Raw genomic sequence first — 14,313 nt, forward strand, 5'->3', positions numbered from 1 at the left:
ATGGTATGTTATAATGGAACATTTGAATGGTTTTGATCAATAATAATAGGAAAGCCTCTACATACAGACGAATAACATTTATAGTATAATAGATATACTAAGAATCTTTGAGGAAAATGTGGAGAAGAATCTGTGTCTGTAAAACTCAGTTTAATCTAATCTGGAAACACTAAGGCTGGAGTGTCCTAATCATAAGTATGATTAATTGGTAGTGTCATAACAAGGCAGAGTTCATTCTTTGCACTGTAATGTGGTGTATTAATGTACCTCGGTTTAAATTAAGCCATGAATCATTGTCATTTGGAATTAAGAGATTTTTTAAAATTATATTTATTTTTCAAATTAAAAGACATCCAACTTTCTATTTTACTTATTTTAATCCTGAAAATGTAAAATATTTATTACAAAAGAAAAAATTTCAAATTAGAGAACCAAAATGGATTGGGAGATGAAAAGGAATAACTCGTGATTACGGAGTTGCGAATGAACTGTAATGTTCATAATGTAATATATAATATATATAATATATAATAATCAATATAATATAACATACATGTCAATGCTCGGTTCCTTAGAATAAGTATTCTTCAGTTATGTGTGCAGGACTTTATGAAAAGGTATTATTAATTTAAAAAAGTTATTGGTTAATGTTTTTATAATTTGAAATCAGAAATCCTCGCTCTGGGCCCAATTAAATTAATTACACAGATAAATGTAGTTAAATGTTGCTTTGTTAACAACCTCAAATAGTGCTTCTGATACAGCTATCCCACTTTTTCTTTGGTTGTGAAGCTGAAGGAAATAGCAATTTTAGTCCTAATTAGTTCTAACAAGTTCTTTATACCGAGGAGTAATATTCTCATATGAATAGTGTAAATTGCTCATATGTCACATTTTGCATGTCTGAAAATCTATGCACAGACAATATAAGTGTTTTGTCTGTATTTTTAACTTGCATCCTCTGTTCTTGAGGGTGAGTTGAAACACTGATGAAGTGTGGACTAGAAAAGTGGACAGTGAGGTAGATTGAAACCTGTTTGAACTGCTGGTCTCAGGCTGTTTTGATAACAAAGTCCAGCTGGAAGCCGATCACTAATGGTGTATCCCAGTGATCAATAAGGGGGGCCAATACTGTTTCACATCATTAATAATCCGGATGATGGGGCTGAGTATCTGACATACAAGTTTGAGGTTGTGAAAACTGGGACTGTTCAGCATGGAGAAGAGAAATCTCAGGGAGGAACATTATCAATGAGTGTAAGTACCTGATGGGAGGGAATAAAGAAGATGGAGCTGGACTCTTCTCAGTGGTGCCCTGTGAAAGGCAAAAAGCCAATGAGAGCAAACTGAAACACAGGAAATTCCATTTAGACATAAGAAAGCGTGTTCTACTGTGAGGGTGGTCAAACATTGGTCCAGGTTGCCTAGAGAGGTTGTGGAGTCTCCTTCCCTGGAGGTATTCAAAACCCAACTGGATACAGCCCTGAGCGACCTGCTGTAGTTGGACCTGCTTCGGCAGGGGCACTGGGTTTAGATGGTCTTCCAAAAGAGGGAGGCTAGCGCATGCTGGTCTCAACTACATGCGAAAAATGTATACAGGACTGACATATCCAATTTTTACCTTTAACTAGTGAGAAGAAGAAACAATTCTCCTGTTTCCAGTAGTATTTTTTGGCCTGATCCTTTTTTTATTCAAATGAGTCAAAGTTAAATTGGTCCTTCAAACTAAAAGGGTAATTTAATTATTTGCTATTAAAATTAAGGGCAGAGTACTAATTCTCTTTGAATGTAAAAATATGTAAGTCAATGAGAGAGGGAGTGAAGACTGTCACACCAGCCTTTCAGTCTGTTCTTTGTGCATGATTTCATGTCCTTTCATAATCACTTTTGGTGAATTTATGGATAGTATATTTTTTTCTTTGTTTGTTATGTGATCTGAAACAATTGTGAGTCCATATTCACTGAGTCACATCACTGCTGCTTTATCTTTGCCATGTTGATAGGAAATGTTACACTGATACATTACATAATTACATCTGGCCCCTTTTTATATGATCATTGCCTTGCTATTATTTGATGCAACAAGAGATGTTGAACCACACTGTTTTAATGTGATGTATCTGAATAAACTTGTATCCATCTCAAGTACTAGCAATGAGAATTATGTGGTACCACAGCATTCCATTAATTAAATGGATTGTTGCATCATTTTCAGGTCTGTCTTCAGATAACAGAAAAAATATTTAAAAATTATTGTCCTAAAAATTAAATAATTACCCTGTATAAGAGCTAATCTGATGCAGGAAGCCTGGATTTTAATATCCTCCAATTGTTGTGGTAGATCTGATTATGCCAGTCATACCTAAATAACTCCATTGTTCTGGCTACTGTACAAATATATTGTTTCTTACACCCTGCACAGTAATGAGTCAAAAATTCCTGTTACCAATTTCCTAGGAAGGTTGAGCAGATCTGATATTGAAATGGTTGTTAAATAACAAGATAGTGGCCTGTGCTGGGGAGCAGTGCCAAACGACAATGCTGTCACTCGTCTGAGGAGCCTGCTTCGTGTCAGCTGAAGGGTGCAGAACACATCTGATCAGTGGTAGGGAAGTCTGTTAAACTGCTTCTCCGTTGTTACTTGTTCTTGCTGAGGCAGCATAACTGAGCTCAGCAGGATGTTCTGGTCAGTCTCTAACCATGAGAGATGTGAAGGTTGTCTTATGGCTTTAACAGTTTGAACTGCCAGCAAGTTGGGGTCCAGACTTAGGCTTGACATGCAATATAAACGTACATTGAGACTACAATTTTACTGTAACATAGAGGTCTAAATGATAAAAGACTGCTGCCTGTATTCAACATGTAGTAATTAGGGGGCTGTACAGTTGCTGGTTCAGTGAGAAGGCATCCTCACTAGCCACTAGTATGAAGTAACAACTTACAAATGTATAACTTTACTGTTAAACTGTTGGTTTTTATGTTTCTGATTTTAGTCTTGAGATTCTATATTTCTCGTGAGTGCTGAAACTTATTTCATGTGCCTTCATTTTAGGTTGTGTAGATCTGGGATGCGAATTAGGCTGACTAACAAATCAGTGCCTGTCAGTCGGGATTTGGAATAAGTTGCCTTGATTTTGATAGGCTTATGATGGTGACGGCTGGTGCCTAGTGTAAATAGTGAGAATTTGAGGTGACCTATTTGGTGCACATTTTCCCAAGAAATCAAGCTGCTGTGGGTACTAGGGTTTTGTGGATAATTGGAAGCAAAAGGATTTACCTGTTGTATCCCCCTTTCCCAGTCTTTTCAGAATAGAAATATGGGGGGGACATTAATTCAGGGCAGCAATGGTGAAATTTCAGATATTTATTTGTTCATGTGATCTATTTATTATTTCCCTCTCTACATTCTCCTGTCTTTTAGTCCTGTTTTATGCTAGGGAATACTGCTGATGTGCTTGATTACCAGTACACATCTGTGTAAAACAATTTTTTTTCTCTTAATCCTGTTCCTTCCACTGATTTTGGATTCAAACACTCCATGCCCTCCTCTCTGTGTTGGAGTTAAGTGCTTATATCATGTAGGATGTGTTTGAAGAAAAAGGGAGAAACTTGGTAATAAAGGTGGAGAATTTACTAAAAACACTTTCCCTTCTTCTGTTACCTTCAGTTTGATTCTTTCTGTCTGATTCTTTTTCCTACAAAACATGCCGTTGATAATCCCTGAGCCCAAGATACATGCCACTATTAGAGGTGAATGTCTTCTTTTTTTTTTCCACAAGTTTCCTCTCTGTCAGATACACTTCACAATCAAATTTCTTGTTTAAGCTTATAACTTTTTTATTTTAGATGAGCTGTATTAGCATTCCTCAAACATATTGCATGCCACCCTGCAATATTTTTCTGGCTTCTGTACAGCACTGTGTAACACCATTATGTACCGTGTAAAATACAAATCCTGTTTAGAATATATGGCCAGTCTTTGTTACCGGAGCATGTACAGCGTCTATTAAGGGGTTCCCAACATTTTGTGTTGTCTGGTTTAGAGCCAAATTGCAAATGTATGTACCACAGGGCTTTGAAATTATGAATGAGTAATCATGGGACCCCAAAATTGTTGCATTATGGAGAAAACTGATCAATATCAGGAATTTAGAAGCTCACCATCCTTAAGGGGTGTGGACCTCTAGTTCTTTGGAATTGAAATGTTTTGCTTGAGCTTGAAATGACGTAAAGGAAGAGATCTGTATCAGTCTAGTGTATAAAAATTTTTAATCCTGTGAAGGTAAAAAGGAGATAAATCTTGGTGTCCGATGAACAGGCATCATATAAGTGAATGGGAACACCTATGTTAGACTACTCAGTGGCGTGCATAAGAATAAAAAAACCCCATCAAACCTTTACAATTTCAATGTTAAACTTTAAATCTGGTGAGTGAGATCAAAATGGTACGTAAGGTTAATGGATTCTGTTTCTTCTGATGCCAAAATGATTATGCAACCAGCTCCAAGTTAAGTGTTTTTTCAATCCCTTATGCTGACCCCAGTTCAAACTGACTTTTGACTTTAATTTAACTGAATTTCAACAGCATTTTACCTTGCAGTGATGATTCTGAGTTGTAAATTAGCATGTGTATTTCAGAAAACATGTGCTCTGTATAAAACAGCGGTAACTTATTAATCGTTAATATGAAAAACTACTTAAAATTCTAAATAGTCTGAGGACAAATTGTGCTCTTCATCAGTCAAGTCAATAATATTACTTCAGATGTGTCCTCAAGGGTAGCAAAGATCAGAGTCTGCACAAGCTATTAAGGGTAATTTTTATTCCTAAATAAAGACCTTAGGAAAATGAATTACTAACATTTTAACAGTATAGAGCTGATCCCAGGTATGTGTAGTGAAATATATCTTTAAGATGCTGTTTGGTTTTTCTTTGTTTTAATCTAGAAAAATATTTTCCAAGAATTCTAATAAAATATTTGGTGTTTGGTTAATTAGTATTATTCTAGTCATGTATATACTTAATATGACAGTTGTAGTCTGCCTGGGAAGCCAGCAGTATGCTATGTACTGAGATAATGTGGGCAGGTGTTCAATAAAACTAAAGGAAAGTTCCACAGTATTGTTTGGAAGAGAAAAGTCAGATAGGATTACTAAGTAAGCTTTCTAAACAATAGGTGAAAGTGGAAAAAAAATTTTTGTAAGAGCATCTTCGCATGTCAAAACCAGCCTATTTCCAGACAAGCTTTATTAAAGTTTCTATTGCATTCTTATGCATGGATGCGAATTCCTATGTAGTTATGCAGAGGTGATACAGCTAGGAAAAAAACAAACTCTTACAACAAATAGTAAAGAATGAAGGAGAAGATAAAGCAAATTTCTTGCTGGTGTTTGGCAACCAGAATCCAGATTATAGCTTGGGTGAAGGATCTGTGGAAATGGTCATACTATGAAAGGCAGAAAAAAGTTCTACTGTTGAACTTCTGTAGTTAGCAGGATCCCAGAGAAATCATAAATGAAAACTAGAACATTACTGCTTTCTTATTTTCAACACATCTTTTGAAACTATTCCCCATTTTGTAATTGAAAACTTTATTTAGTCAAGCAAAGTTTTAGATTTGTAATCCTTGGCTAAAAAGAACTTTCATTTTTAAGATTTTATCTAAGATAAACAGTAATTTCTAAATCTATCTTGGTTTAGCTTGAAGTCAGCTGAATAAACCTGTATCTACAAAAAGCTGATAACATTTTATTATAAATTTAGTATATTTTAATCTTGCTTTAGATGTCTTCCATTAAACCATTGACTCAAATTATGTACCAAAGGAGTATATCTGAATCTGATAGTACTATAGTTTTTCAGTAGTTCTCCTTTTTATGGTATTAGGAATTAAAAAATAAAAATATCATCACATGGTTTGAATGTCATTCATCCATCTTGGTTATTTTAAATTTTACATGTATAATGTTTAAACATACACAAAAAAATTCCTGCACATCCTGGTCCATTTTCTCTTTTTTGAGAAAATATAGAGTGGAAATTTCTCACAATATAGTTTTAAAAAATCTATTTCCTCTTTCTGCCTATTGTGAATGAAGTTGAACTAGAACATTCGATATGGATATAATAGTCTAGCAAAGTTCATTTTTTTTCTTAATAAAATTGGCATATTTATCATTATTCTAAAGGATAAATTCAATCTGTAGAACACAGGAGAATAGCATAAAACAAACAAAGGCTTCAGATGATATATGAAATCCTAACGTTTTCATTTGGAAAGACTTCTTGGTTCTTCTTGCCAGGTCCTCTCTTTTCACATCAAAAGGAGCAATGAGAAAAATGAGGCTTACGAAGTGTTATGGTTAAAATGGAAGCATTATTATTTCCTAATTTAATTCTAAAAGTTGAAGCACCTCTTCAAGTTATGCCCAGTTTTATCTTTCTTCCTTCTTAACCCAGTTGATTAGTCAAGTGTTTTCCAGTGAAATAATTCTGAAAATTCCTTATGAAATTCAAATTCAGTATTAGGTCAATACTAGCTTTTGGGCTGGTATTTTTAAGCCTTAATAATACAACTGTACTTTGACCTAGAAACCTATTTTGATTTGATAGTTGTAACAACTGTTCTTTTAACATGTCTGTACTTTGTTTTCCATGCAAGTATTTGCTTACAATTGAAATATTATTACATAATATAAAGGTTTGGAAGAAACATTTGAAAACTTTTTACAGGAATCAGTGGAAAGTAGTTATTGGAGAAAGATATTGGATCAGTCTCTTCCCTGCAGAAGATTGTACAGTAGGTAGCTGTCTTACGACTAGCAAAAGATTCTTCACTGAGCTCTTGAGAAACAGTGCATTCAAAAAGACCAAGTTCCTATTTGCAAATCACAGTTCAAAGGCTTTCTCTCATATGTTGTCAAAGGGTTTTCATTCTCTGAGGAGTCAGTGAAGTTGTTACTAGTTAATTATTCAAAAGTAACCCCTTTGGGCTGTCCTTTTAATTGTTTTCCAGGTGTCATAAAGTGCAGATTTCAGCAAGAAATAAATTTAGATACAGCACAGTAGGAAGTTTTAAAAGCCAGCAGCTTCTGCAAAGGACTGTCAAGAACAATCTGTAAGGAGACTAGTTTTGGCATATAGATTTTGAGCTGAAACAGTACACGAAAGGAAGTGCTACTTGCCAGCTCTCACCACCATATGCTTTGTTACAATGTAATGTACAAAGAATATGGAGACAGCAGCTGCTCTAGAGGGAGGTGGCCACTTGTTAGATTTTGAAACCTTTCTGAAATGTCTGTTCATTTTCTTTCCACTGGTATTTTTTCCCCTTGCTTATGTATTTGCATTTAAAAGATATTCACTAAAATAAATCTATTTTTAGACCATAGTGAGAAGAGGAGAGTGTGATCTACTTTCTGTTGAAATAAAAATAATTTTGTAAGGACTTCAACATTTAGTTTTTTATATGGTGGAGTGTGGGTAGATTCTCATTTTAGCAATATCCATTCACATCAGGTCATGATGAAATCATATGTAAAATTAACTGTTGTCTAGGATTGTATGTCTTTGATGGAGAGAAATTTATGTCTGTCACTGGTTTCCAGTGTGTTTGCTAGTAGCTTGATCACATTCGCATTTAAGTCAATGTCGAGATCCACGGACTTCAGTGGCAGAGAGAACCAAAGCATAAATGAGGATTTAGGTCTATAATGGAGACAGTTGATATGATGTTCTCAGAAAAATCAGCCTTTCCTATCATCCCTACCCAGACAGTGAAGTTGATTACTCTGTGGCTTTCAGAAACCTGAAGTTCTTAGCATGTTTCAGGTACTGTGTGCCTGCAATGGCATGAAAATGAAGCTAATTTATTTAAACAAAACTATTTTAAACAGTATTGTTTTTACTCCAGACTGAGATTTTCATATCCACTGAATGTAACAATCCTTCCAGATACAGTACAAAGTCTTGGGTTTTAAATTAGGGATTCTCAAGTGAATTTGAGAATGCAGAGGGAATTGACATCACAGTGTAATGGGATTATTGAGCAAGATGTTAGAGCATATAATAAAATTAATATATTGTATTAGCATTTTTGCTGAGTGTCAATTTTTTACATTGACCCTGGAGTAATGCTGAAATGTCATAGCAACACAAATATGACGCATTTAACTCAGCAAGAGTGATGGTTCATATAGAAGAAAGATGTTACAATTCTTTTTGGAAGGATAAATCTCTTCAAGACAGAGATTTTTAGATTATTACGTATTGGTCACCACAGATGCATCTCCCTGAAAAAGAAATTACATTAATCTATCTGTGTATATGTTTTCCTGGTGATAGAAGGATGGTTCTTATGTAAAAATATGTGATTATTTGCTTACTTCAGTTCTAGACCAATTTATTATTATCTTACCTTCATTGTTTAATCCAGCTGCAATTGGTGGTTATCTGGAATACTTAAGTAGTTGCTAAGGCTCGCTTAAAGGTCCCCTTTTCCCTTTTTGTTGCTGTGCTTGTTTACAAGTTTAATAATGCCTTATATTACCCATCATCCCACTGAGGGGCAATGTAGGGAATTCCATCTCTTAAGAATACCATTTCCAAAGTAGACGGCATTTTAAAGTCTATAGTGAAATTAAACATGGATTCTGAATATAGTCCTGCAGTCCTAATTCTGCAAGATGGGTAGTTTTTATATTTTGAATGGGAAGGTAAAGCCTTCTTTGTCCATAGAAGGACTGAGTATTGTCCTGAGTTGCAAAATGTTTAGCCTACTCCATTTTTTCTAACATACAAAGCATTTATTGTCTGAAACAGCAGAATAAAGTATGTTAATTCTAGAAAAAGGTACTTTTAGATATAGAACTATTATTTTATAGATTGTTGGAAATACCTTTTTCACTGAGATGTGCTGTTATGATTAAGTGCAGATTTATTTTTACATAAAAAATGCCTGATAGAAAAAAAAGGACAGATCTTTCTTTACCTCACCATTATAATCATGAAAGTCAGCAAAGCAATATAGTTCTAAGCAAGTAAGAAAAGAAAGTACTCTATAGACAAATGAGAATTAATTATTTTTTCAGCCTAAAGAAAGTTACTTCATTTTTAATTACATAGTGCCTAACCATCGCAAGCTATTCAGCTGCCAATGGCTAATTTAAAAGAAAACAAATGCGAGAGACCCAATGTAGCTATTTGTCTAGAGAAATTTTCCTCATTGTGAGAATAGCTGCTTCAAGTCTGTTAAAGCTCTGTGGATTTTTTGCTAGCTTTTAAAAATCAGCAGACATACAATTGCACAGTTAGAGCTTCAGATCTTAAACTGTACCCTGTAAGTTTGTTATTAATTGTTCAGAAGGCATATATGCTGCTTGTCATTAGAGAAATTAATATCTAATTTTTTCTTCTCTTCAGCCACCAGAAAAAGAGGGTGGCCTGCCTCGCCAGGTAGGCAATAAGACGGAGTGTGGTCTCTTGGGATTTGTCCTGGATTTGAAGCAGGATTATGAGCCTGTTCGGAATCTCATGCCTGAGGAGAAACTCTATAAAGTTTACACGTTCAACTCTGTCAGAAAGTCAATGAGTACTGTCATTAAAATGCCAGATGGTAGTTTCCGAATGTACAGCAAAGGAGCTTCTGAAATTGTTCTGAAGAAGTAAGTTCAATGGATTACTTGCTGTGTTTTTCTGAAATGCAAAAGATTCTGACACACATAAGGCATACATGGGAATTTTGGTATTTGGAATTTGCTGCTTACGGTAGAAGTATGACACGCGATAAAATGTTACTGCTTTTTTCTCAAAAAAAAATATTTTTTTAAGTCCTCACTCTTGCAACACTATTTGGCTTTTTTTTCTTATCATTGGCTAGCCAAAGAATTGGGTCTGCATTTAGTAGTTTATGAATGGATTCCTTATGTTCAATCCATTTGGAAAACAAGAATTTTTCAATTTCATTGTAAGTTGCCAGCTCATTAATTACATGGGTATTAAGGAAATAATGGAGGAAGGGCTCTTGGTGTCTCTGTAATAAGTTACAAACAAATTATCTGATATTTCAGTAGTGAATCTTCCTGTTTAATCTACAAATTTACACTAGAAATTTAAAACTTGCCATCAAAAGGGAGAGTGTTGAATGAAGTGAGCTGATACAAGCAAATACTTTTCAGCAGTCATGTGAATACACAATCAACTTTTTTTTCCCCCCCCATAAATAAAAAAGATGTTCCAGGATCCTTAATGCAGCTGGTGAACCTCGTATCTTCAGACCACGTGACCGTGATGAAATGGTGAAGAAAGTGATTGAACCTATGGCCTGTGATGGACTGAGAACAATCTGTGTTGCTTTCCGAGACTTTAACAGCAGCCCAGAGCCTGACTGGGACAACGAAAATGACATATTATCTGACCTGACTTGCATTTGTGTTGTTGGCATTGAAGACCCAGTAAGGCCAGAGGTATATAAAATTCTTATGTTATAAAGCATTTCTTGGAGAAATGAACATTAATTGAACTATAGAGTTCTTGCAGTTTTTATCTTTTATTTTTAATTAGCTCTGTCAAAGAAGATGGAAGTGAATTTTAGAAATGGACTTTACTTGATAAAAATCAATTATTAATATCTAAATAAAGCAAAATAGGGCTTTTTGAACTGCAGGATTGAGATTACTTGACCTTCCCCCAAGGAGTAGTATACAGGAGGATTGATCGGCAGAAGTTTTATTATGCTACCAGATATTAAAGAATTTTCCTTTAAGTAATGTAGTGACATGCAACTCTGAAACTAGATAAAAGATGGTGGTGATTGTAATTGCCACGATTGTAAGTGCAATGTGCTCGCTTTCCACAGAAATTGCATGCAGTCTTGGAGGTCTGTGTTTTAGTAACAGTTGCCACTTTACTAATTGTCCTAAGACGGTAACTGGTGGCTACTCAGGAAAACTGTTTTTAATGTTGTGTTTGGACAAGGAAAAGCTTTGGCACAGAAAGGCTTCAGATTTCAAGGATACTATACATAAATGTCTTGTAAAACTATGACTAAAATTTCAACTCAACTAAACTGAAAAAAAACGGTGTTCGGTGTGCACACTAGAAGCATATGCCTGCTACTACACTTGTAAATTGTATTACTACAGCAATATAAAGTGCAGATTAAGAGGCAGAAACTTTGTTTCTGACCTATGTATATGGTGCTTGATAATTAATCTTGACAGTGGAGAATTGGTTCCATTTTACAGTTTAGAAAGATTGAGAGAAGCTAAGTCCCAAAGTTAAAAGTGCTGAGCATAAAATGCAGGTATTGTCATTATCTTTGTTTGGTGCCCTTCTCGCTGACTCAACCATGTGTGGCCATGGCTGCTGTGTAGGCACAGCTGCAGCCACGTGGTATGATGTGAGAGCACCTGCCCCAGCACCTCCTGCAAATGTGGGGAGCGATTAATGATCTCCTGTTTTGCTCCAAGAAGTCCACTCTTCGATTCTGCTGTTGTTTCAGTAGATCATTAATGACTGTGGTTTGCTTTGGAGTAGTCATTGAACGAGAACTCAAATTTCTGTTATACAAAAAGGGTACGTTCTGATGCTGCAAAAAGAAAGTTGTTTGGTACTAATCTTTGTCTTTTTTATTATTCTGACTCATTTTACATTTTTGCTGGATCTTTTTTTAATCACGTCTAAATCTTTGTATTTGATCCACTGAGAATTGGTGGCAATGCATATTAGGAATTTGTTTTTTACTAAAACATCAAAAATATAATTTGTTCTGGTTTTTTTTCCATAAGTCCTTTATAAAGTAGGCATTGACATACTTCTTACTGCTGTAACTTTGGAAACTAGCATGATATAATTACAGCTAAGGTACCAACTGCATAACTATGCTTTGTGAGATAATGGACTTTCTTGGGGCTTTTTTCAGTATCAAGAATGTTGTTATAAAGTAAATCTGGTTTAGGTGGAAAGTGTATGATAAACTCCTTATCTCCACAATCATCAGATAAACAGCATTCACTTTATCTGTCATCAGATGGTCTCTTGCTGCTAATCCATCTGTCCCTACACCTCGCATTGCAAGTCTTTAAAGATATTTAAAAACATTCTTAAAATGTTCTGTTTGCAATGATCCCTTAATGCTCTAACTCACATATGTATAAACTCAGAAAGCTTATAAATGTCAGTGACCACTGGAACTGTGATTCAGTCCTGTTTCCCTCCAAAATAGATTCATGATACATCTTGTTAGAAAATAGCTTTAAGTCAGGTTATGGGTGGTATGACAGACTGAGGGAATAGGAAGCAGTGGGATTTGCAGTTATTATTGAAAATAGCTGCAAACTATCCTTTCGTGTGATTATTATGAGTGTGTTTTATAAGGGAACTGCTTTCATCTTATAGGGAATAATTTCTTAGGAGCTTGAGGTAAAAATGAAGAGTGTTGCTAAAAATAAAGAGGTCAAGTCTGACTTCTATATAAAGGATCAAAGAAGATGCATACAGGAAAACATTTTATTTCTAGATAATCATTGAATAATGTATTTGATTTCTTGTAGTTTAACACCAGAATATGCAGTAACACTTCTTACTTAATTGCAAAACACTCAATAAAATGTTTATAATTTCAGAATTTTACCAAATGTTGGACATATCTGCAGTTGTTTTTTGGGACTTTGTTCTTTGGGTTTTTTCCCCTTCTTGTCCCTTTTCACTGTTTTAAAGTGTTAATAACAACATCAAAACATTTAAAACAATGTTAAAATTATTACTACTCCACACATTGGTAGAAAGCAGTAGGAGTACCTTAGGAAAAAGGAATGAACTAAAAAAAAAATCCAAGCCAAAGCAAAAGAATAAGTTTCAGAAAAACTGTCTAGGTAAGAAATATCTGACTTAGTGGGAATATTGTAATATGCATGTATTGCAATGGTGAAATCACCATTGTAGATGCAAATAGTAAGAAGTTGAGCTGTTATAAGGGACCTTACTATTTTGCCAGAATTAAGTCCACTTATAAATAGAGTGGCCACTGGAGTTTATGAATTTTCAAAGTACTTTCTATAGCAGAAGAAAGAACATAAAAAATTAGAAATATTACTACAACTCCTGTTTTATTAATATTCTCAGTATTCATGGATATCAGAATTTATTCAGACAGAAATGATAGATTAGGTAATTCCAATGAAACAATCCAATTTCACCATCCTGGCAACCTTTAGTTTCCCTTAAATTACACTCCCATTTTTCCTAGGGAAGGCTTAGATTTTTCCTTTTCTCCAAGATGATTTTTGGAGTTAACACATGCAAAATGGTAGCCTCCCTGTCTCCACAGAGGTCCTGTGACACACTACCAATATGCATCCTTGGGGTGTTTAAATATGTGAATACCTGCAGTGTCAGTGGTGTCATGCTAGCATGATTTCAGAGTGCTGCATCTGTTCTGATGATATTGCTGGGAGCTTTCTTGCACTTGCATTGCCTTCCATACATTAAAAGAAACTATTGGGTCATTTATTCAACATTCGTATCCAGCAACTGACTAGCTTCATCTGGAGTGTAAACACTGGTCACTCATGACTTTTGCACAATTCCTAAGTTAATTGAGACACTAGCTTATTCATTATCAGCAGCTGTTTTTATCAAGCACTGAACTACCTGCTTGATATTTATCTTTGACAAATATACAAAAAGAGAACAAATAGAATGGTGTCTTGGTCCTGTAGAGATCTGTCTGTTGATTTTGACAGTCTTGCTGGATTGATTTTAATGAGTCTGAACTGGCTTATACTGATTTGCCAATGTACGCCTACAGTCTGTTATTTCTGGGAGTTGAACATAAATTGCTTCCAAATGTCACCTATTTATTTGTCACCTGATGTTGGTAGATAGTCCTGCACTGGATAATTTATGCATGTATGCATGCATTAGAAGGTTTTCTTTGCAGAGAGAAAATAAACCAGAAAAATTTGTAATGTGTACTTAGGCTCTGCAAAACTGATGGAAAATCTCTGCTTCCACTGCCCCCTCAGTCTGCCAACACTCTCTCATCCTTACAGCAATAAAAAGATATGAACAATATTTTAACTGTAATTACTGTACACAGTATTAAATCAGATACCACCCACCAGCTGTCCAGAAAATGAGAGAAGAGGAAAAGATAATTATTTCTCTAGTTACATGTGCATTTGAGATGTATTTGAAACTAGGTTGTCCTCCCATGACCTTGTTTAATAGGACTGGCACTTTATGTGAATAGACTGTTTTTTCTGTTTGCACTGTAATTTATTTTTCTTCATGGTTCATACACTGTACTGGTTT

At 35.0% G+C, this 14,313-nt stretch overlaps 1 protein-coding gene across 4 annotated transcripts in view; it reads left to right on the top strand.

Moving 5' to 3' along the window:
- The window catches only part of ATP2B2 (ATPase plasma membrane Ca2+ transporting 2), a 464,757-nt gene that overhangs the window by 397,012 nt on the left and 53,432 nt on the right, over positions 1 to 14,313 (top strand). For all 4 annotated transcript variants that reach the window (XM_064454232.1, XM_064454233.1, XM_064454234.1 and 1 more), the window contains 2 exons: positions 9,421 to 9,662; positions 10,229 to 10,463. In XM_064454232.1, coding sequence (XP_064310302.1) covers positions 9,421 to 9,662; positions 10,229 to 10,463 — 477 coding nt within the window. The remainder of the gene's footprint in view (positions 1 to 9,420; positions 9,663 to 10,228; positions 10,464 to 14,313) is intronic.

Source organism: Phalacrocorax carbo, chromosome 6 (assembly GCF_963921805.1).
Source record: "Phalacrocorax carbo chromosome 6, bPhaCar2.1, whole genome shotgun sequence".
Taxonomy (NCBI): Eukaryota; Metazoa; Chordata; class Aves; order Suliformes; family Phalacrocoracidae; genus Phalacrocorax; species Phalacrocorax carbo.